The sequence below is a fragment of the Dermacentor silvarum genome, chromosome 8 (assembly GCF_013339745.2).
Source record: "Dermacentor silvarum isolate Dsil-2018 chromosome 8, BIME_Dsil_1.4, whole genome shotgun sequence".
Classification (NCBI taxonomy): domain Eukaryota; kingdom Metazoa; phylum Arthropoda; class Arachnida; order Ixodida; family Ixodidae; genus Dermacentor; species Dermacentor silvarum.
Window position 1 is genome coordinate 159,966,548 of NC_051161.1, and position 23,150 is coordinate 159,989,697.

The window sequence follows — 23,150 nt, forward strand, 5'->3', positions numbered from 1 at the left end:
AGTTTCGAACAGGCTGACGACGCCAAGCAACATGCGGCTGAAGAACAGACTGATGGACAGCCTAGAGTCGCATTTTCACCTGTAACGCGGAACACTTCAAGTCGCATCTGCAAAAATATACCAGTGTCAGTGCCTGCGGTATCAAAGGTAGTTGTCGAAACAAGGCTGGACGGACGCAAGCAACACATGCGGCTGCAGAAAACTGAGTGAACGTGCCTAGCAGTCGCATTTTCACCGTGACGCGGAAACGTCAAGTCGCATCTGCAAAAATATACCAGTGTAGTGTGCGGTCAAGGTAGTTTCCAACAAGGATGACGGTGCCAATGCAACCATGCGCTGCAGAACAGAATGTGACAGCCTAGAGTCGCATTTTCACCGTGACGCGGAAACTTGAAGTCGTATCTGCAAAAATACGCCAGTGTCGGCTGCGGTCAAAGGTAGTTTCGAACAAGGCTGACGACGCCATGCAACACATGCGGCTGCAGAACAGAATGTGACAGCCTAGAGTCGCATTTTCACCGTGACGCGGAAACTTCAAGTCGCATCTGCAAAAATATACCAGTGTCGTCTGCGGTCAAAGGTAGTTTCGAACAAGGATGACGACGCCAATGCAACACATGCGGCTGCAGAACAGAATGTGACAGCCTAGAGTCGCATTTTCACCGTGACGCGGAAACTTCAAGTCGCATCTGCAAAAATATACCAGTGTAGTGTGCGGTCAAAGGTAGTTCCGAACAAGGATGACGGCGCCAATGCAACACATGCGGCTGCAGAACAGAATGTGACAGCCTAGAGTCGCATTTTCACCGTGACGCGGAAACTTCAAGTCGCATCTGCAAAAATATACCAGTGTCGTCTGCGGTCAAAGGTAGTTTCGAACAAGGCTGACGACGCCAATGCAACACATGCGGCTGCAGAACTGAATGTGACAGCCTAGAGTCGCATTTTCACCGTGACGCGGAAACTTCAAGTCGCATCTGCAAAAATATACCAGTGTCGTCTGCGGTCAAAGGTAGTTTCGAACAAGGCTGACGACGCCAATGCAACACATGCGGCTGCAGAACTGAATGTGACAGCCTAGAGTCGCATTTTCACCGTGACGCGGAAACTTCAAGTCGCATCTGCAAAAATATACCAGTGTAGTGTGCGGTCAAAGGTAGTTTCGAACAAGGATGACGGCGCCAATGCAACAGATGCGGCTGCAGAACAGAATGTGACAGCCGAGAGTCGCATTTTCACCGTGACGCGTAAACATGAAGTCGTATCTGCAAAAATACGCCAGTGTCGTCTGCGGTCAAAGGTAGTTTCGAACCAGGCTGACGACGCCAATGCAACACATGCGGCTGCAGAACAGAATGTGACAGCCTACAGTCGCATTTTCACCGTGACGCGGAAACTTCAAGTCGCATCTGCAAAAATATACCAGTGTCGTCTGCGGTCAAAGGTAGTTTCGAACAAGGCTGACGACGCCAATGCAACACATGCGGCTGCAGAACAGAATGTGACAGCCTAGAGTCGCATTTTCACCGTGACGCGGAAATTTCAAGTCGCATCTGCAAAAATATACCAGTGTCATCTGCGGTCAAAGGTAGTTTCGAACAAGGATGACGGCGCCAATGCAACAGATGCGGCTGCAGAACAGAATGTGACAGCCTAGAGTCGCATTTTCACCGTGACGCGGAAACTTGAAGTCGTATCTGCAAAAATACGCCAGTGTCGTCTGCGGTCAAAGGTAGTTTCGAACCAGGCTGACGACGCCAATGCAACACATGCGGCTGCAGAACAGAATGTGACAGCCTAGAGTCGCATTTTCACCGTGACGCGGAAACTTCAAGTCGCATCTGCAAAAATATACCAGTGTAGTGTGCGGTCAAAGGTAGTTTCGAACAAGGATGACGGCGCCAATGCAACACATGCGGCTGCAGAACAGAATGTGACAGCCTAGAGTCGCATTTTCACCGTGACGCGGAAACTTCAAGTCGCATCTGCAAAAATATACCAGTGTCGTCTGCGGTCAAAGGTAGTTTCGAACAAGGCTGACGACGCCAATGCAACACATGCGGCTGCAGAACAGAATGTGACAGCCTAGAGTCGCATTTTCACCGTGACGCGGAAACTTGAAGTCGCATCTGCAAAAATATACGCAGTGTCGTCTGCGGTCAAAGGTAGTTTCGAACCAGGCTGACGACGCCAATGCAACACATGCGGCTGCAGAACAGAATGTGACAGCCTAGAGTCGCATTTTCACCGTGACGCGGAAACTTCAAGTCGCATCTGCAAAAATATACCAGTGTAGTCTGCGGTCAAAGGTAGTTCCGAACAAGGATGACGGCGCCAATGCAACACATGCGGCTGCAGAACAGAATGTGACAGCCTAGAGTCGCATTTTCACCGTGACGCGGAAACTTCAAGTCGCATCTGCAAAAATATACCAGTGTCGTCTGCGGTCAAAGGTAGTTTCGAACAAGGCTGACGACGCCAATGCAACACATGCGGCTGCAGAACAGAATGTGACAGCCTAGAGTCGCATTTTCACCGTGACGCGGAAACTTCAAGTCGCATCTGCAAAAATATACCAGTGTCGTCTGCGGTCAAAGGTAGTTTCGAACAAGGCTGACGACGCCAATGCAACACATGCGGCTGCAGAACAGAATGTGACAGCCTACAGTCGCATTTTCACCGTGACGCGGAAACTTCAAGTCGCATCTGCAAAAATATACCAGTGTCATCTGCGGTCAAAGGTAGTTCGAACAAGGATGACGGCGCCAATGCAACACATGCGGCTGCAGAACAGAATGTGACAGCCTAGAGTCGCATTTTCACCGTGACGCGGAAACTTGAAGTCGTATCTGCAAAAATACGCCAATGTCGTCTGCGGTCAAAGGTAGTTTCGAACAAGGCTGACGACGCCAATGCAACACATGCGGCTGCAGAACAGAATGTGACAGCCTAGAGTCGCATTTTCACCGTGACGCGGAAACTTCAAGTCGCATCTGCAAAAATATACCAGTGTAGTGTGCGGTCAAAGGTAGTTTCGAACAAGGATGACGGCGCCAATGCAACAGATGCGGCTGCAGAACAGAATGTGACAGCCTAGAGTCGCATTTTCACCGTGACGCGGAAACTTCAAGTCGCATCTGCAAAAATATACCAGTGTAGTGTGCGGTCAAAGGTAGTTTCGAACAAGGATGACGACGCCAATGCAACACATGCGGCTGCAGAACAGAATGTGACAGCCTAGAGTCGCATTTTCACCGTGACGCGGAAACTTGAAGTCGTATCTGCAAATAATACGCCAGTGTCGTCTGCGGTCAAAGGTAGTTTCGAACCAGGCTGACGACGCCAATGCAACACATGCGGCTGCAGAACAGAATGTGACAGCCTAGAGTCGCATTTTCACCGTGACGCGGAAACTTGCAAGTCGTATCTGCAAAAATACGCCAGTGTTGTCTGCGGTCAAAGGTAGTTTCGAACCAGGCTGACGACGCCAATGCAACACATGCGGCTGCAGAACAGAATGTGACAGCCTACAGTCGCATTTTCACCGTGACGCGGAAACTTCAAGTCGCATCTGCAAAAATATACCAGTGTCGTCTGCGGTCAAAGGTAGTTTCGAACAAGGCTGACGACGCCAATGCAACACATGCGGCTGCAGAACAGAATGTGACAGCCTAGAGTCGCATTTTCACCGTGACGCGGAAACTTCAAGTCGCATCTGCAAAAATATACCAGTGTAGTGTGCGGTCAAAGGTAGTTTCGAACAAGGATGACGGCGCCAATGCAACAGATGCGGCTGCAGAACAGAATGTGACAGCCTAGAGTCGCATTTTCACCGTGACGCGGAAACTTCAAGTCGCATCTGCAAAAATATACCAGTGTAGTGTGCGGTCAAAGGTAGTTTCCAACAAGGATGACGACGCCAATGCAACACATGCGGCTGCAGAACAGAATGTGACAGCCTAGAGTCGCATTTTCACCGTGACGCGGAAACTTGAAGTCGTATCTGCAAAAATACGCCAGTGTCGTCTGCGGTCAAAGGTAGTTTCGAACCAGGCTGACGACCCCAATGCAACACATGCGGCTGCAGAACAGAATGTGACAGCCTAGAGTCGCATTTTCACCGTGACGCGGAAACTTCAAGTCGCATCTGCAAAAATATACCAGTGTAGTGTGCGGTCAAAGGTAGTTTCGAACAAGGATGACGGCGCCAATGCAACACATGCGGCTGCAGAACAGAATGTGACAGCCTAGAGTCGCATTTTCACCGTGACGCGGAAACTTCAAGTCGCATCTGCAAAAATATACCAGTGTCGTCTGCGGTCAAAGGTAGTTTCGAACAAGGCTGACGACGCCAATGCAACACATGCGGCTGCAGAACAGAATGTGACAGCCTAGAGTCGCATTTTCACCGTGACGCGGAAACTTCAAGTCGCATCTGCAAAAATATACCAGTGTCGTCTGCGGTCAAAGGTAGTTTCGAACAAGGCTGACGACGCCAATGCAACACATGCGGCTGCAGAACAGAATGTGACAGCCTAGAGTCGCATTTTCACCGTGACGCGGAAACTTCAAGTCGCATCTGCAAAAATATACCAGTGTCAGTCTGCGGTCAAAGGTAGTTTCCGAACAAGGATGACGGCGCCAATGCAACACATGCGGCTGCAGAACAGAATGTGACAGCCTAGAGTCGCATTTTCACCGTGACGCGGAAACTTGAAGTCGTATCTGCAAAAATACGCCAGTGTCGTCTGCGGTCAAAGGTAGTTTCGAACCAGGCTGACGACGCCAATGCAACACATGCGGCTGCAGAACAGAATGTGACAGCCTAGAGTCGCATTTTCACCGTGACGCGGAAACTTCAAGTCGCATCTGCAAAAATATACCAGTGTAGTGTGCGGTCAAAGGTAGTTTCCGAACAAGGATGACGACGCCAATGCAACACATGCGGCTGCAGAACAGAATGTGACAGCCTAGAGTCGCATTTTCACCGTGACGCGGAAACTTCAAGTCGCATCTGCAAAATATACCAGTGTCGTCTGCGGTCAAAGGTAGTTTCGAACAAGGCTGACGACGCCAATGCAACACATGCGGCTGCAGAACAGAATGTGACAGCCTAGAGTCGCATTTTCACCGTGACGCGGAAACTTGAAGTCGTATCTGCAAAAATACGCCAGTGTCGTCTGCGGTCAAAGGTAGTTTCGAACCAGGCTGACGACGCCAATGCAACACATGCGGCTGCAGAACAGAATGTGACAGCCTAGAGTCGCATTTTCACCGTGACGCGGAAACTTCAAGTCGCATCTGCAAAAATATACCAGTGTCGTCTGCGGTCAAAGGTAGTTTCGAACAAGGCTGACGACGCCAATGCAACACATGCGGCTGCAGAACAGAATGTGACAGCCTAGAGTCGCATTTTCACCGTGACGCGGAAACTTCAAGTCGCATCTGCAAAAATATACCAGTGTCGTCTGCGGTCAAAGGTAGTTTCGAACAAGGCTGACGGCGCCAATGCAACACATGCGGCTGCAGAACAGAATGTGACAGCCTAGAGTCGCATTTTCACCGTGACGCGGAAACTTCAAGTCGCATCTGCAAAAATATACCAGTGTCGTCTGCGGTCAAAGGTAGTTTCGAACAAGGATGACGGCGCCAATGCAACACATGCGGCTGCAGAACAGAATGTGACAGCCTAGAGTCGCATTTTCACCGTGACGCGGAAACTTCAAGTCGCATCTGCAAAAATATACCAGTGTCAGTCTGCGGTCAAAGGTAGTTTCGAACAAGGCTGACGACGCCAATGCAACACATGCGGCTGCAGAACAGAATGTGACAGCCTAGAGTCGCATTTTCACCGTGACGCGGAAACTTCAAGTCGTATCTGCAAAATATACCCAGTGTCGTCTGCGGTCAAAGGTAGTTTCGAACCAGGCTGACGACGCCAATGCAACACATGCGGCTGCAGAACAGAATGTGACAGCCTAGAGTCGCATTTTCACCGTGACGCGGAAACTTGAAGTCGTATCTGCAAAAATACGCCAGTGTCGTCTGCGGTCAAAGGTAGTTTCGAACAAGGCTGACGACGCCAATGCAACACATGCGGCTGCAGAACAGAATGTGACAGCCTAGAGTCGCATTTTCACCGTGACGCGGAAACTTCAAGTCGCATCTGCAAAAATATACCAGTGTAGTCTGCGGTCAAAGGTAGTTTCGAACAAGGATGACGACGCCAATGCAACACATGCGGCTGCAGAACAGAATGTGACAGCCTAGAGTCGCATTTTCACCGTGACGCGGAAACTTCAAGTCGCATCTGCAAAAATATACCAGTGTAGTGTGCGGTCAAAGGTAGTTTCGAACAAGGATGACGACGCCAATGCAACACATGCGGCTGCAGAACAGAATGTGACAGCCTAGAGTCGCATTTTCACCGTGACGCGGAAACTTGAAGTCGTATCTGCAAAAATACGCCAGTGTCGTCTGCGGTCAAAGGTAGTTTCGAACCAGGCTGACGACCCCAATGCAACACATGCGGCTGCAGAACAGAATGTGACAGCCTAGAGTCGCATTTTCACCGTGACGCGGAAACTTCAAGTCGCATCTGCAAAAATATACCAGTGTAGTGTGCGGTCAAAGGTAGTTCCGAACAAGGATGACGGCGCCAATGCAACACATGCGGCTGCAGAACAGAATGTGACAGCCTAGAGTCGCATTTTCACCGGTGACGCGGAAACTTCAAGTCGCATCTGCAAAAATATACCAGTGTCGTCTGCGGTCAAAGGTAGTTTCGAACAAGGCTGACGACGCCAATGCAACACATGCGGCTGCAGAACTGAATGTGACAGCCTAGAGTCGCATTTTCACCGGTGACGCGGAAACTTCAAGTCGCATCTGCAAAAATATACCAGTGTCGTCTGCGGTCAAAGGTAGTTTCGAACAAGGCTGACGACGCCAATGCAACACATGCGGCTGCAGAACTGAATGTGACAGCCTACAGTCGCATTTTCACCGTGACGCGGAAACTTCAAGTCGCATCTGCAAAAATATACCAGTATCATCTGCGGTCAAAGGTAGTTCCGAACAAGGATGACGGCGCCAATGCAACACATGCGGCTGCAGAACAGAATGTGACAGCCGAGAGTCGCATTTTCACCGTGACGCGTAAACTTGAAGTCGTATCTGCAAAAATACGCCAGTGTCGTCTGCGGTCAAAGGTAGTTTCGAACCAGGCTGACGACGCCAATGCAACACATGCGGCTGCAGAACAGAATGTGACAGCCTACAGTCGCATTTTCACCGTGACGCGGAAACTTCAAGTCGCATCTGCAAAAATATACCAGTGTAGTGTGCGGTCAAAGGTAGTTTCGAACAAGGATGACGGCGCCAATGCAACAGATGCGGCTGCAGAACAGAATGTGACAGCCTAGAGTCGCATTTTCACCGTGACGCGGAAACTTCAAGTCGCATCTGCAAAAATATACCAGTGTAGTGTGCGGTCAAAGGTAGTTTCCAACAAGGATGACGACGCCAATGCAACACATGCGGCTGCAGAACAGAATGTGACAGCCTAGAGTCGCATTTTCACCGTGACGCGGAAACTTGAAGTCGTATCTGCAATAATACGCCAGTGTCGTCTGCGGTCAAAGGTAGTTTCGAACCAGGCTGACGACGCCAATGCAACACATGCGGCTGCAGAACAGAATGTGACAGCCTAGAGTCGCATTTTCACCGTGACGCGGAAACTTGAAGTCGTATCTGCAAAAATACGCCAGTGTTGTCTGCGGTCAAAGGTAGTTTCGAACCAGGCTGACGACGCCAATGCAACACATGCGGCTGCAGAACAGAATGTGACAGCCTACAGTCGCATTTTCACCGTGACGCGGAAACTTCAAGTCGCATCTGCAAAAATATACCAGTGTCGTCTGCGGTCAAAGGTAGTTTCGAACAAGGCTGACGACGCCAATGCAACACATGCGGCTGCAGAACAGAATGTGACAGCCTAGAGTCGCATTTTCACCGTGACGCGGAAACTTCAAGTCGCATCTGCAAAAATATACCAGTGTAGTGTGCGGTCAAAGGTAGTTTCGAACAAGGATGACGGCGCCAATGCAACAGATGCGGCTGCAGAACAGAATGTGACAGCCTAGAGTCGCATTTTCACCGTGACGCGGAAACTTCAAGTCGCATCTGCAAAAATATACCAGTGTAGTGTGCGGTCAAAGGTAGTTTCCAACAAGGATGACGACGCCAATGCAACACATGCGGCTGCAGAACAGAATGTGACAGCCTAGAGTCGCATTTTCACCGTGACGCGGAAACTTGAAGTCGTATCTGCAAAAATACGCCAGTGTCGTCTGCGGTCAAAGGTAGTTTCGAACCAGGCTGACGACCCCAATGCAACACATGCGGCTGCAGAACAGAATGTGACAGCCTAGAGTCGCATTTTCACCGTGACGCGGAAACTTCAAGTCGCATCTGCAAAAATATACCAGTGTAGTGTGCGGTCAAAGGTAGTTCCGAACAAGGATGACGGCGCCAATGCAACACATGCGGCTGCAGAACAGAATGTGACAGCCTAGAGTCGCATTTTCACGGTGACGCGGAAACTTCAAGTCGCATCTGCAAAAATATACCAGTGTCGTCTGCGGTCAAAGGTAGTTTCGAACAAGGCTGACGACGCCAATGCAACACATGCGGCTGCAGAACTGAATGTGACAGCCTAGAGTCGCATTTTCACGGTGACGCGGAAACTTCAAGTCGCATCTGCAAAAATATACCAGTGTCGTCTGCGGTCAAAGGTAGTTTCGAACAAGGCTGACGACGCCAATGCAACACATGCGGCTGCAGAACTGAATGTGACAGCCTACAGTCGCATTTTCACCGTGACGCGGAAACTTCAAGTCGCATCTGCAAAAATATACCAGTATCATCTGCGGTCAAAGGTAGTTCCGAACAAGGATGACGGCGCCAATGCAACACATGCGGCTGCAGAACAGAATGTGACAGCCGAGAGTCGCATTTTCACCGTGACGCGTAAACTTGAAGTCGTATCTGCAAAAATACGCCAGTGTCGTCTGCGGTCAAAGGTAGTTTCGAACCAGGCTGACGACGCCAATGCAACACATGCGGCTGCAGAACAGAATGTGACAGCCTACAGTCGCATTTTCACCGTGACGCGGAAACTTCAAGTCGCATCTGCAAAAATATACCAGTGTAGTGTGCGGTCAAAGGTAGTTTCCAACAAAGATGACGACGCCAATGCAACACATGCGGCTGCAGAACAGAATGTGACAGCCTAGAGTCGCATTTTCACCGTGACGCGGAAACTTGAAGTCGTATCTGCAATAATACGCCAGTGTCGTCTGCGGTCAAAGGTAGTTTCGAACCAGGCTGACGACGCCAATGCAACACATGCGGCTGCAGAACAGAATGTGACAGCCTAGAGTCGCATTTTCACCGTGACGCGGAAACTTGAAGTCGTATCTGCAAAAATACGCCAGTGGTGTCTGCGGTCAAAGGTAGTTTCGAACCAGGCTGACGACGTCAATGCAACACATGCGGCTGCAGAACAGAATGTGACAGCCTACAGTCGCATTTTCACCGTGACGCGGAAACTTCAAGTCGCATCTGCAAAAATATACCAGTGTCGTCTGCGGTCAAAGGTAGTTTCGAACAAGGCTGACGACGCCAATGCAACACATGCGGCTGCAGAACAGAATGTGACAGCCTAGAGTCGCATTTTCACCGTGACGCGGAAACTTCAAGTCGCATCTGCAAAAATATACCAGTGTAGTGTGCGGTCAAAGGTAGTTTCGAACAAGGATGACGGCGCCAATGCAACAGATGCGGCTGCAGAACAGAATGTGACAGCCTAGAGTCGCATTTTCACTTTGACGCGGAAACTTCAAGTCGCATCTGCAAAAATATACCAGTGTAGTGTGCGGTCAAAGGTAGTTTCCAACAAGGATGACGACGCCAATGCAACACATGCGGCTGCAGAACAGAATGTGACAGCCTAGAGTCGCATTTTCACCGTGACGCGGAAACTTGAAGTCGTATCTGCAAAAATACGCCAGTGTCGTCTGCGGTCAAAGGTAGTTTCGAACCAGGCTGACGACCCCAATGCAACACATGCGGCTGCAGAACAGAATGTGACAGCCTAGAGTCGCATTTTCACCGTGACGCGGAAACTTCAAGTCGCATCTGCAAAAATATACCAGTGTAGTGTGCGGTCAAAGGTAGTTCCGAACAAGGATGACGGCGCCAATGCAACACATGCGGCTGCAGAACAGAATGTGACAGCCTAGAGTCGCATTTTCACGGTGACGCGGAAACTTCAAGTCGCATCTGCAAAAATATACCAGTGTCGTCTGCGGTCAAAGGTAGTTTCGAACAAGGCTGACGACGCCAATGCAACACAATGCGGCTGCAGAACTGAATGTGACAGCCTAGAGTCGCATTTTCACGGTGACGCGGAAACTTCAAGTCGCATCTGCAAAAATATACCAGTGTCGTCTGCGGTCAAAGGTAGTTTCGAACAAGGCTGACGACGCCAATGCAACACATGCGGCTGCAGAACTGAATGTGACAGCCTACAGTCGCATTTTCACCGTGACGCGGAAACTTCAAGTCGCATCTGCAAAAATATACCAGTATCATCTGCGGTCAAAGGTAGTTCCGAACAAGGATGACGGCGCCAATGCAACACATGCGGCTGCAGAACAGAATGTGACAGCCGAGAGTCGCATTTTCACCGTGACGCGTAAACTTGAAGTCGTATCTGCAAAAATACGCCAGTGTCGTCTGCGGTCAAAGGTAGTTTCGAACCAGGCTGACGACGCCAATGCAACACATGCGGCTGCAGAACAGAATGTGACAGCCTACAGTCGCATTTTCACCGTGACGCGGAAACTTCAAGTCGCATCTGCAAAAATATACCAGTATCATCTGCGGTCAAAGGTAGTTTCGAACAAGGCTGACGACGCCAATGCAACACATGCGGCTGCAGAACAGAATGTGACAGCCTAGAGTCGCATTTTCACCGTGACGCGGAAATTTCAAGTCGCATCTGCAAAAATATACCAGTGTCATCTGCGGTCAAAGGTAGTTTCGAACAAGGATGACGGCGCCAATGCAACAGATGCGGCTGCAGAACAGAATGTGACAGCCTAGAGTCGCATTTTCACCGTGACGCGGAAACTTGAAGTCGTATCTGCAAAAATACGCCAATGTCGTCTGCGGTCAAAGGTAGTTTCGAACCAGGCTGACGACGCCAATGCAACACATGCGGCTGCAGAACAGAATGTGACAGCCTAGAGTCGCATTTTCACCGTGACGCGGAAACTTCAAGTCGCATCTGCAAAAATATACTAGTGTAGTGTGCGGTCAAAGGTAGTTCCGAACAAGGATGACGACGCCAATGCAACGCATGCGGCTGCAGAACAGAATGTGACAGCCTAGAGTCGCATTTTCACCGTGACGCGGCAAGTTCAAGTCGCATCTGCAAAAATATACCAGTGTAATGTGCGGTCAAAGGTAGTTTCGAACAAGGATGACGGCGCCAATGCAACAGATGCGGCTGCAGAACAGAATGTGACAGCCTAGAGTCGCATTTTCACCGTGACGCGGAAACTTCAAGTCGCATCTGCAAAAATATACCAGTGTAGTGTGCGGTCAAAGGTAGTTTCGAACAAGGATGACGACGCCAATGCAACACATGCGGCTGCAGAACAGAATGTGACAGCCTAGAGTCGCATTTTCACCGTGACGCGGAAACTTGAAGTCGTATCTGCAAAAATACGCCAGTGTCGTCTGCGGTCAAAGGTAGTTTCGAACCAGGCTGACGACGCCAATGCAACACATGCGGCTGCAGAACAGAATGTGACAGCCTACAGTCGCATTTTCACCGTGACGCGGAAACTTCAAGTCGTATCTGCAAAAATACGCCAGTGTTGTCTGCGGTCAAAGGTAGTTTCGAACCAGGCTGACGACGCCAATGCAACACATGCGGCTGCAGAACAGAATGTGACAGCCTACAGTCGCATTTTCACCGTGACGCGGAAACTTCAAGTCGCATCTGCAAAAATATACCAGTGTCGTCTGCGGTCAAAGGTAGTTTCGAACAAGGCTGACGACGCCAATGCAACACATGCGGCTGCAGAACAGAATGTGACAGCCTAGAGTCGCATTTTCACCGTGACGCGGAAACTTCAAGTCGCATCTGCAAAAATATACCAGTGTAGTGTGCGGTCAAAGGTAGTTTCGAACAAGGATGACGGCGCCAATGCAACAGATGCGGCTGCAGAACAGAATGTGACAGCCTAGAGTCGCATTTTCACCGTGACGCGGAAACTTCAAGTCGCATCTGCAAAAATATACCAGTGTAGTGTGCGGTCAAAGGTAGTTTCCGAACAAGGATGACGACGCCAATGCAACACATGCGGCTGCAGAACAGAATGTGACAGCCTAGAGTCGCATTTTCACCGTGACGCGGAAACTTGAAGTCGTATCTGCAATAATACGCCAGTGTCGTCTGCGGTCAAAGGTAGTTTCGAACCAGGCTGACGACGCCAATGCAACACATGCGGCTGCAGAACAGAATGTGACAGCCTAGAGTCGCATTTTCACCGTGACGCGGGAACTTCAAGTCGCATCTGCAAAAATATACCAGTGTCGTCTGCGGTCAAAGGTAGTTTCGAACAAGGCTGACGACGCCAATGCAACACATGCGGCTGCAGAACAGAATGTGACAGCCTAGAGTCGCATTTTCACCGTGACGCGGAAACTTGAAGTCGTATCTGCAAAAATACGCCAGTGTCGTCTGCGGTCAAAGGTAGTTTCGAACCAGGCTGACGACGCCAATGCAACACATGCGGCTGCAGAACAGAATGTGACAGCCTAGAGTCGCATTTTCACCGTGACGCGGAAACTTCAAGTCGCATCTGCAAAAATATACCAGTGTAGTGTGCGGTCAAAGGTAGTTCCGAACAAGGATGACGGCGCCAATGCAACACATGCGGCTGCAGAACAGAATGTGACAGCCTAGAGTCGCATTTTCACCGTGACGCGGAAACTTCAAGTCGCATCTGCAAAAATATACCAGTGTCGTCTGCGGTCAAAGGTAGTTTCGAACCAGGCTGACGACGCCAATGCAACACATGCGGCTGCAGAACAGAATGTGACAGCCTAGAGTCGCGTTTTCACCGTGACGCGGAAACTTCAAGTCGCATCTGCAAAAATATACCAGTGTAGTGTGCGGTCAAAGGTAGTTTCGAACAAGGATGACGGCGCCAATGCAACAGATGCGGCTGCAGAACAGAATGTGACAGCCTAGAGTCGCATTTTCACCGTGACGCGGAAACTTCAAGTCGCATCTGCAAAAATATACCAGTGTAGTGTGCGGTCAAAGGTAGTTTCGAACAAGGATGACGACGCCAATGCAACACATGCGGCTGCAGAACAGAATGTGACAGCCTAGAGTCGCATTTTCACCGTGACGCGGAAACTTCAAGTCGCATCTGCAAAAATATACCTAGTGTAGTCTGCGGTCAAAGGTAGTTTCCGAACAAGGATGACGACGCCAATGCAACGCATGCGGCTGCAGAACAGAATGTGACAGCCTAGAGTCGCATTTTCACCGTGACGCGGCAAGTTCAAGTCGCATCTGCAAAAATATACCAGTGTAATGTGCGGTCAAAGGTAGTTTCGAACAAGGATGACGGCGCCAATGCAACAGATGCGGCTGCAGAACAGAATGTGACAGCCTAGAGTCGCATTTTCACCGTGACGCGGAAACTTCAAGTCGCATCTGCAAAAATATACCAGTGTAGTGTGCGGTCAAAGGTAGTTTCGAACAAGGATGACGACGCCAATGCAACACATGCGGCTGCAGAACAGAATGTGACAGCCTAGAGTCGCATTTTCACCGTGACGCGGAAACTTGAAGTCGTATCTGCAAAAATACGCCAGTGTTGTCTGCGGTCAAAGGTAGTTTCGAACCAGGCTGACGACGCCAATGCAACACATGCGGCTGCAGAACAGAATGTGACAGCCTACAGTCGCATTTTCACCGTGACGCGGAAACTTCAAGTCGTATCTGCAAAAATACGCCAGTGTTGTCTGCGGTCAAAGGTAGTTTCGAACCAGGCTGACGACGCCAATGCAACACATGCGGCTGCAGAACAGAATGTGACAGCCTACAGTCGCATTTTCACCGTGACGCGGAAACTTCAAGTCGCATCTGCAAAAATATACCAGTGTCGTCTGCGGTCAAAGGTAGTTTCGAACAAGGCTGACGACGCCAATGCAACACATGCGGCTGCAGAACAGAATCTGACAGCCTAGAGTCGCATTTTCACCGTGACGCGGAAACTTCAAGTCGCATCTGCAAAAATATACCAGTGTAGTGTGCGGTCAAAGGTAGTTTCGAACAAGGATGACGGCGCCAATGCAACAGATGCGGCTGCAGAACAGAATGTGACAGCCTAGAGTCGCATTTTCACCGTGACGCGGAAACTTCAAGTCGCATCTGCAAAAATATACCAGTGTAGTGTGCGGTCAAAGGTAGTTTCCAACAAGGATGACGACGCCAATGCAACACATGCGGCTGCAGAACAGAATGTGACAGCCTAGAGTCGCATTTTCACCGTGACGCGGAAACTTGAAGTCGTATCTGCAATAATACGCCAGTGTCGTCTGCGGTCAAAGGTAGTTTCGAACCAGGCTGACGACGCCAATGCAACACATGCGGCTGCAGAACAGAATGTGACAGCCTAGAGTCGCATTTTCACCGTGACGCGGAAACTTCAAGTCGCATCTGCAAAAATATACCAGTGTAGTGTGCGGTCAAAGGTAGTTTCGAACAAGGATGACGACGCCAATGCAACACATGCGGCTGCAGAACAGAATGTGACAGCCTAGAGTCGCGTTTTCACCGTGACGCGGAAACTTGAAGTCGTATCTGCAATAATACGCCAGTGTCGTCTGCGGTCAAAGGTAGTTTCGAACCATGCTGACGACGCCAATGCAACACATGCGGCTGCAGAACAGAATGTGACAGCCTAGAGTCGCATTTTCACCGTGACGCGGAAACTTCAAGTCGCATCTGCAAAAATATACCAGTGTCGTCTGCGGTCAAAGGTAGTTTCGAACAAGGCTGACGACGCCAATGCAACACATGCGGCTGCAGAACAGAATGTGACAGCCTAGAGTCGCATTTTCACCGTGACGAGGAAACTTCAAGTCGCATCTGCAAAAATATACCAGTGTAGTGTTCGGTCAAAGGTAGTTTCGAACAAGGAAAACGGCGCCAATGCAACAGATGCGGCTGCAGAACAGAATGTGACAGCCTAGAGTCGCATTTTCACCGTGACGCGGAAACTTCAAGTCGCATCTGCAAAAATATACCAGTGTAGTGTGCGGTCAAAGGTAGTTTCGAACAAGGATGACGACGCCAATGCAACACATGCGGCTGCAGAACAGAATGTGACAGCCTAGAGTCGCATTTTCACCGTGACGCGGAAACTTCAAGTCGCATCTGCAAAAATATACCAGTGTAGTGTGCGGTCAAAGGTAGTTTCGAACAAGGATGACGGCGCCAATGGAACAGATGCGGCTGCAGAACAGAATGTGACAGCCTAGAGTCACATTTTCACCGTGACGCGGAAACTTGAAGTCGTATCTGCAAAAATACGCTAGTGTCGTCTGCGGTCAAAGGTAGTTGCCAACCTTGAACACTTTGCTCCGCCGAATGGTTGCCAGCTGTCAACAGACCACGTCACCCAATCGGAGTGCGCAGGCAATCCGCTCGTGCGGATGCAGCGTACACCGACTTTTTCGACACGATCCGCCTTTTGGCCTTCCGTCCGGTCCGCAAGAGGGCGGAGGCGTGTGGCGCGGACGGGCGGATTGAGCGAGTATATAGGCCCTTAAAGGTGGATTCACACGACCGGACGGAGGAGGAATTTTCGCAGCGGATGGCGTATCACGTGACGCGCACGTCATCAAAACGTGCCGCCCTCGCCTAGTCCGGGCTCCTCCGCTCGCTGTCCGGATTGAAAATGCTCGCCGGTATTTCCATCCGTCCGTTTGGCGGTCGTCTGACCTCAATTTAGCGTAGTCAGCGTCAAATCTGATAACATCGGACGCATTGGCGTGGCTACGATGGCGTGTTATCGGCTTGGAGCCACGTGTGATTTCGTTGTGCAGCAGTGACCGCGTGTCTTTTGTTGTGATGCAGCGGGAAAGGCGAGTCGTGGTTGCGCGCGCAGTTCTTTTTACTCAAACCGCGCAGCCTCCGTGACTTCAACATGAGTGAGGTGCACAAAAAAAAAAAAAAACGCTAAGTGACGAGGCAACCGTCACTCTTTTGGTTCTTGTTGAGGGATTCATAGCGCTATGGCATATAGGGCACGCCGAGTATGCAAACGCGCAGCTGCTAATAAACGTTGGAGTCGAGAGTAAGCACGCGGATTCCGCAAAAGGCGGTCCGGCTGTGCGAATGCGACCTAACTCGGCTGCGCCGGATTCAAGTGCTGACGTCACTGTTTGTCCGCGGAGCAGGCGGGATTTTGCCCTCGCGTGTGTATCCACCTTAAGGTGCATTCACATGACCGGATGGAGGAAGAATTTTCGCAGCGGATGGGGTATCACGTGATGCACGCGTCAGCAAAACGTGCCACCCTCGCCTAGTCCGGCCTCCTCCGCTCGCGGTCCGGATTAAAAATGCTCGCCGGTATTTCCATCCGTCCGTTTGGCGGTCGTCTGACCTCAATTCAGCGTAGGCAGCGTCAAATCTGTCAACATTGAATGAATTGGCGTGGCTACGATGGCGTGTTGTCGGCTTCAAGCAACGTTTTTAGATTACTTTTCCTAATCTAAAAACGTTGGCTTGAAGCCACGTGTGTTTTTATTGTGCAGCAGTGACCGCATGTCCTTTTGTTGTGGTGCAGCGGGAAAGGCGAGTCATGGTTGCGCGCGCATTTCTATTTACTCAGACCGCGCAGCCTGCGTGACCTCGACATGAGTGAGGTGCACAAGAAAATGCTAAGTGACGAGGCAACCGTCACTCTTTTGGTTCTTGTTGAGGGATTCATAGCACTATGGCATATAGAGCACGCCGAGTATGCAAACGCGCAGCTGCTAATAAGCGTTGGAGTCGAGAGTAAGCGCGCGGATTCCGCAAACGGCGGTCCGGCTGTGCGAATGCGACCTAACTCGGCTGCGCAGGATTCAAGTGATGACGTCACCGTTTGTCCGTGGAGCAGGCGGAATTTTGCCCTCGCGTGTGTATCCACCTTTACAGTGGGACGGTCTTCGTTTAAGGTGGATACATACGCGAGGACAAAATCCCGCCTGCTCCGCGGGCCAAACAGTCACGTGATCACTTTAATCCGCCGCAGCCGAGTTAAGGTGCATTCACACGACCGGATGGAGGAGAAATTTTCGCAGCGGATGGCGTATCACGTGACACGCGCGTCATCAAAACGTGTCTCCCTCGCCTAGTCCGGCCCCCTCCGCTCGCGGTCCGGATTGAAAATGCTCGCTGGTATTTCCATCCGTCCGTTTGGTGGTCGTCTGACATCAATTTAGCGTAGTCAGCGTCATATCTGTCAACATTGAACATATTGGCGTGGCTACGATGGCGTGTTGTCGGCTTGAAGCCACGTGTGTTGTTGCTGTGCATCAGTGACCACACGTGCTTTTGCTGTGGTGCAGCAAGAAAGGCGAGTCATGGTTGCGCGCGCATTTCTATTTACTCAGACCGTGCAGCCTGCGTGACCTTGACATGAATGAGGTGCACAAGAAAACGCTAAGTGACGAGGCAACCGTCACTCTTTTGGCTCTCATTGAGGGATTCACAGCACTATGGCATATAGAGCACGCCGAGCATGCAAACGCGCAGCTGCTGATAAAGGTGGATACACACGCGAGGGCAAAATCCCGCCTGCTCCGCGGACAAACAGTGACGACAGCACTTGAATCCGGCGCAGCCGAGTTAGGTCGCATTCGCACAGCCGGACCACCGTTTGCGGAATCCGCGTGCTTACTCTCGACTCCAACGTTTATTAGCAGCTGCGCGTTTGTATACCCGGCGTGCCCTATATGCCATAGTGCTATGAATCCCCCAGCAAGAACCAAAAGAGTGACGGTTGCCTCGTCACTTAGCATTTTCGTGTGCACCTCACTCATGTTGAGGTCACGCAGGCTGCATGGTCTGAGTAAACGGAAATGCGCGCGCAACCATGACTCGCCTTTCTCGCTGCACCACCGCAAAAACACGTGCGGTCACTGCTGCACAACAACAACACACGTGGCTCCAAGCCGACAACCCGCCATCGTAGCCACGCCAATCTGTCCAATGTGGACAGATTTGACGCTGAATACGCTAAATTGACGTCAGACGACCGCCAAACGGAAGGATCGAAATAACGGCGAGCATTTTCAATCCGGACAGTCAGCGGAGGAGGCCGGACTAGGTGAGGGCGGCACGTTTTGATGACGCGCGCGTCACGTGATACGCCATCCGCTTCGAAAATTCCTCCTCAGTCCGGTCGTGTGAATGCACCTTTAAGGTGGATACACACGCGTGGGCAAAATCCCGCCTGCTCCGCGGACAAACAGTGACGTCAGCACTTGAATCCGGCACAGCCGAGTTAGGTCGCATTCGCACAGCCGGACCGCCGTTTGCGGAATCCGCGTGCTTACTCTCGACTCCAACGTTTATTAGCAGCTGCGCGTTTGCATACTCGGCGTGCCCTATATGCCATAGTGCTATGAATCCCCCAGCAAGAACCAAAAGAGTGACGGTTGCCTCGTCACTTAGCATTTTCGTGTGCACCTCACTCATGTTGAGGTCAGGCAGGCTGCGTGGTCTCAGTAAACAGAAAGGCGCGCGCAACCATGACTCGCCTTTCTCGCTGCACCACCGCAAAAACACGTGCGGTCACTGCTGCACAACAACAACACACGTGGCTCCAAGCCGACAACCCGCCATCGTAGCCACGCCAATCTGTCCAATGTGGACAGATTTGACGCTGAATACGCTAAATTGACGTCAGACGACCGCCAAACGGAAGGATGGAAATACCGGCGAGCATTTTCAATCCGGACAGCGAGCGGAGGAGGACGGACTAGGCGAGGGCGGCACGTTTTGATGACGCGCGCGTCACGGGATACGCCATCCGCTGAGAAAATTCCTCCTCCGTCCGGTCGTGTGAATCCACCTTAAATTCCTCCTCCGTCCGGTCGTGTGAATCCACCTTAAAGGTGGATACACACGCGAGGGCAAAATCCCGCCTGCTCCGCGGACAAACAATGACGTCAGCACTTGAATCCGGCGCAGCCGAGTTAGGTCGCATTCGCACAGCCGGACCGTCTTTTGCGGAATCCGCGTGCTTACTCTCGACTCCAACGTTTATTAGCAGCTGCGCGTTTGCATACTCGGCGTGCCCTATATGCAATAGTGCTATGAATCCCTCAACAAGAACCAAAAGAGTGACGGTTGCCTCGTCACTAAGCGTTTTTTTTTTTTTTTTTTTTTTGTGCACCTCACTCATGTTGAAGTCACGCAGGCTGAGCGGTTTGAGTAAAAAGAACTGCGCGCGCAACCACGACTCGCCTTTCCCGCTGCATCACAACAAAAGACAGGCGGTCACTGCTGCACAACGAAATCACACGTGGCTCCAAGCCGATAACACGCCATCGTAGCCACGCCAATGCGTCCGATGTTATCAGATTTGACGCTGACTACGCTAAATTGAGGTCAGACGACCGCCAAACGGACGGATGGAAATACCGGCGAGCATTTTCAATCCGGACAGCGAGCGGAGGAGCCCGGACTAGGCGAGGGCGGCACGTTTTGATGACGTGCGCGTCACGTGATACGCCATCCGCTGCGAAAATTCCTCCTCCGTCCGGTCGTGTGAATCCACCTACGCGCGGAACACGGGGAGGAGGCGACGGAGACGGGACGGGGGGGGGGGGGGGGGGGGGGGAGAGGGCGCGTTCTGCTATCGTGGCTGCTGCTCACGGAGCTATCTTGAAAGCGATCTGCGACGCGGCCGAAGTGTGCGCCCGCCTGAGCCTCATCTTCAAAGGGATCTGCGATGTGCCAAAGTGCATTCGCCGAGTGCCGGTAGCTTCGTATGCGCTGCGCTTTCGACGTTTAGTTCGCTTGGAAGCGAGAGTCATCTCGAAGGTCAATTTGCTCGCTGCCACAGGCGCGCTGTCTCACTCCAGCGTTTTAACGACCTCCCGTGGTCATCGAGCGAGATGTGTTCATGTTTACCTGCGCGCGCGTGGCACCGTGCTTGTTTATTTAGTTAGTAAGCGAATATTTACAACTTTATACGGCTGATAAAACTAACATCCTTATTTGGCATAGCTGTCTACTAATTTGTTATCGCAATCAATGATTCGCCTTTCGGGCGAGACTGCGACTTTTTTTTATGTAACAGAAGACCAGAAAATGCTCCCTATGAAATAGCTAGAAGTTAGGTTTGTAGTTTTCAGAGAAAGAATCAAGGAGATCAATCGTGATATTTTAGAAACCTAATTTCCCAATAAGGAAACAGCGCAAGAAAACACAAGAAGACAAGAAGGAAGACTGACGACTGAACTGCATATATGTCAGCGCTGGTGTTTGTCTCCCTTCTTGTTTTCTCGCTGTTCCCTTATCGAGTATGTACCGACTAGTCCAAGCCTCTACGGTCTTGCAACATAATTTCCACTCACCGTCCATCCGTCCATCTTGCTCTTGGGTATAGAAATATTGGCAAGTACAAGCGTTCCTAGTGCAAAGGCATAGCCAAGGGTGAAAGTAGAAATTCGTTGCATTGTGCACAGGAAGGCTATCGTCTATTTGACTAGATGCCGCTCTCGCGAAGAGATATCGATCCCACTCAACAGCTAAGCGGTGTCGACTAAACTGCCGCACAGCACTGCCAAAGGTGCAAGCTCCGCTTTCGGTTATTAATATGTTTTACAGACGAATGCTTCGGGCATGGAAGCGTGCACGTGCGCAATAAGTTGGCATATATAATAAATTATCCGCTCTCTTCGTTCCACGTATACGTACAATTTGACATTTACAAGAACAAATGTCTCTGAGTCAATACATAAATCAGCGAAGAAATACGCACAAAAACATGTGATCACTTTAGTCGAGTCATTTGAAGTTCGCAAGGCACTCGGTGTCCAGAGCAGGCGATGGCATTGACCGTTTATGTCTGTATGCATGGCATTTCAGCATAGTGCAGGTCATCGTAGCATTTCAGCATCGTGCAGGTCATCGTAGCGTTTAACGTTTCGAGCGCATAAAAGCGCTCGAAACCATTATATGCGGTTTTCATGGTTTCCTGAATACGAAAAGCTACTTTATCACGCAGTTTACACGTACACGAAGAGCAGCGAAACCTACTTGGGATATCCAAGCAGATTTTGAAGTGTGGGTAATTAGGAGATAAGTAAAAATTCTTAAGCCCACATTTTCTTTCTGTTTAGAGGCGCTTTGTGAAATGCCTAACACGTTTGTCCATGCCCGGGAAGAACCAGTGGAGGCACCAATTTTCTATTTGGAATGAAACATTACGGGCAAGCATTTCAGAACATTTGAACGTGATAGGTAAAGTACAAATTGCAGTAAATGAGTTATTCAAGAATTCTAGAACATTACGAGTGCATTACAAGCATGCGATAAATGTCGGCTTTGTGAGAACGTCCTTAAACATATCCTGAAAGCATTAGAAAGGCGCTGTCCGCAATGTTTCACCGAGTCTTATAGGAGAACTGTGCATGACACGGAGTGGACATACGTTGGAAATATGTCTCTTATAAAGACATAAAGTTTAACGTTTCTGAACTAACTATGGTCGTTATGAATAATTACTGTATATTCGTTTTCTACCTATCTTGTTATGCGAGGCTGATCGCATATTTCGACAGTGCCCTAGCTAAAATATACTTGGCAGCTTGTTTGTATCTCGTCAAAATATGAAGAAAAAAAAACGTTATGAGTGATCTAAACTATAAGTGTCTCGGTTAATTACGGCCTTTCCGGTAGATTACTGATGAAAACGATCCAGTGTTGTGAGCGTGTTTTACGAACACCTGAGAATTTAGACCGCTGTTCTGAGAAAACGAAAAGGGCAGTTATATCGAATTTGGAGAAAATGTGTGGTGCATTATGGTATGACGCGCATGCCAAGTTAACCGTGTGTAGGTAAATTGCAGCCTTTGCAGAAAATTACTTCAATAGGGCTCAAAACCGTCATACGGCTGGTATCTGGTATGTTTCTTGGTGTTCTGAGAGAACGTCAGATAGATTTAACCCGTAGGGAAAAACCTTGGCATGGAAGTCTGTTGTGCGACGAAACTTTAATATTTCTGTCTTGATTATGAGTTTTAAAAATAACCCCTGAACGCTTATTTTCGGTCCATTTTCGCATGTTCTACTAGGTTTGTAGTAGGTTCTCTCGTAGTTACTAGTGAAATGAAGGACTCGCCTTGTGTATATTTCGTGAATGTACGGGTCTGGTACTCGGGACCAAACCCCAACATAAAACAATAAAGACAGAATTATCCAAACACTAAAAACAAATATAAACAACAACAGCACCAAAGAAAATAATTATTGGAATTTCTTATCTAGCCGTTTTGTGTACGAGAACGTCGCTAATGGTGCTAACTCGTTAGTCACTCTGTCATCACCAAGCAAGTGGGAAATAATACGTCGGCAGTCACTTTAGCATGCGCTAAAGAGGATGATTGTGAAAGCCTATCCTCATTAAATTTAACATTCTCATTTGAATGCGTTGTTACTTCCTATTACTGGTTTTCTCTTTACATGTTTTTCTCTTCACTTGTTATCTTTTTCGGTCGCCTAGACATCGCCACTGGTTCTTCGTGGTTAAGAACACGTTAAAGCGGTCGTGACTTTTTATTTTTCGTTCGTGTACGTTAACAATACATGTCTCATTGTTCAGTGGACCTTCAACGTCCTTGAGCGAATACCGTGTCGTCGAAGTGAAATCGTGCGCGAAGGCGACTCGGTGCAGCAATTCACTTACTACACCACCCCGGCATCGTGTCTTACCTAGATACAAGTCTTACCTGATGCTCACGCAAGAATTCCTATGGTGCGCTGGTAAAGCAGG

General features: G+C 49.9%; 1 protein-coding gene across 1 annotated transcript in view; it reads right to left on the minus strand.

Moving 5' to 3' along the window:
* The window catches only part of LOC125947756 (uncharacterized), a 353,840-nt gene extending 332,837 nt beyond the window's left edge, over nt 1-21,003 (minus strand). Inside the window, exon 1 of the mRNA XM_049673030.1 lies at nt 20,731-21,003. Within this exon, the coding sequence (XP_049528987.1) occupies nt 20,731-20,832 (102 nt within the window). The 5' untranslated portion in view covers nt 20,833-21,003. The remainder of the gene's footprint in view (nt 1-20,730) is intronic.
* Between the last annotated feature and the right edge of the window lie 2,147 nt (nt 21,004-23,150).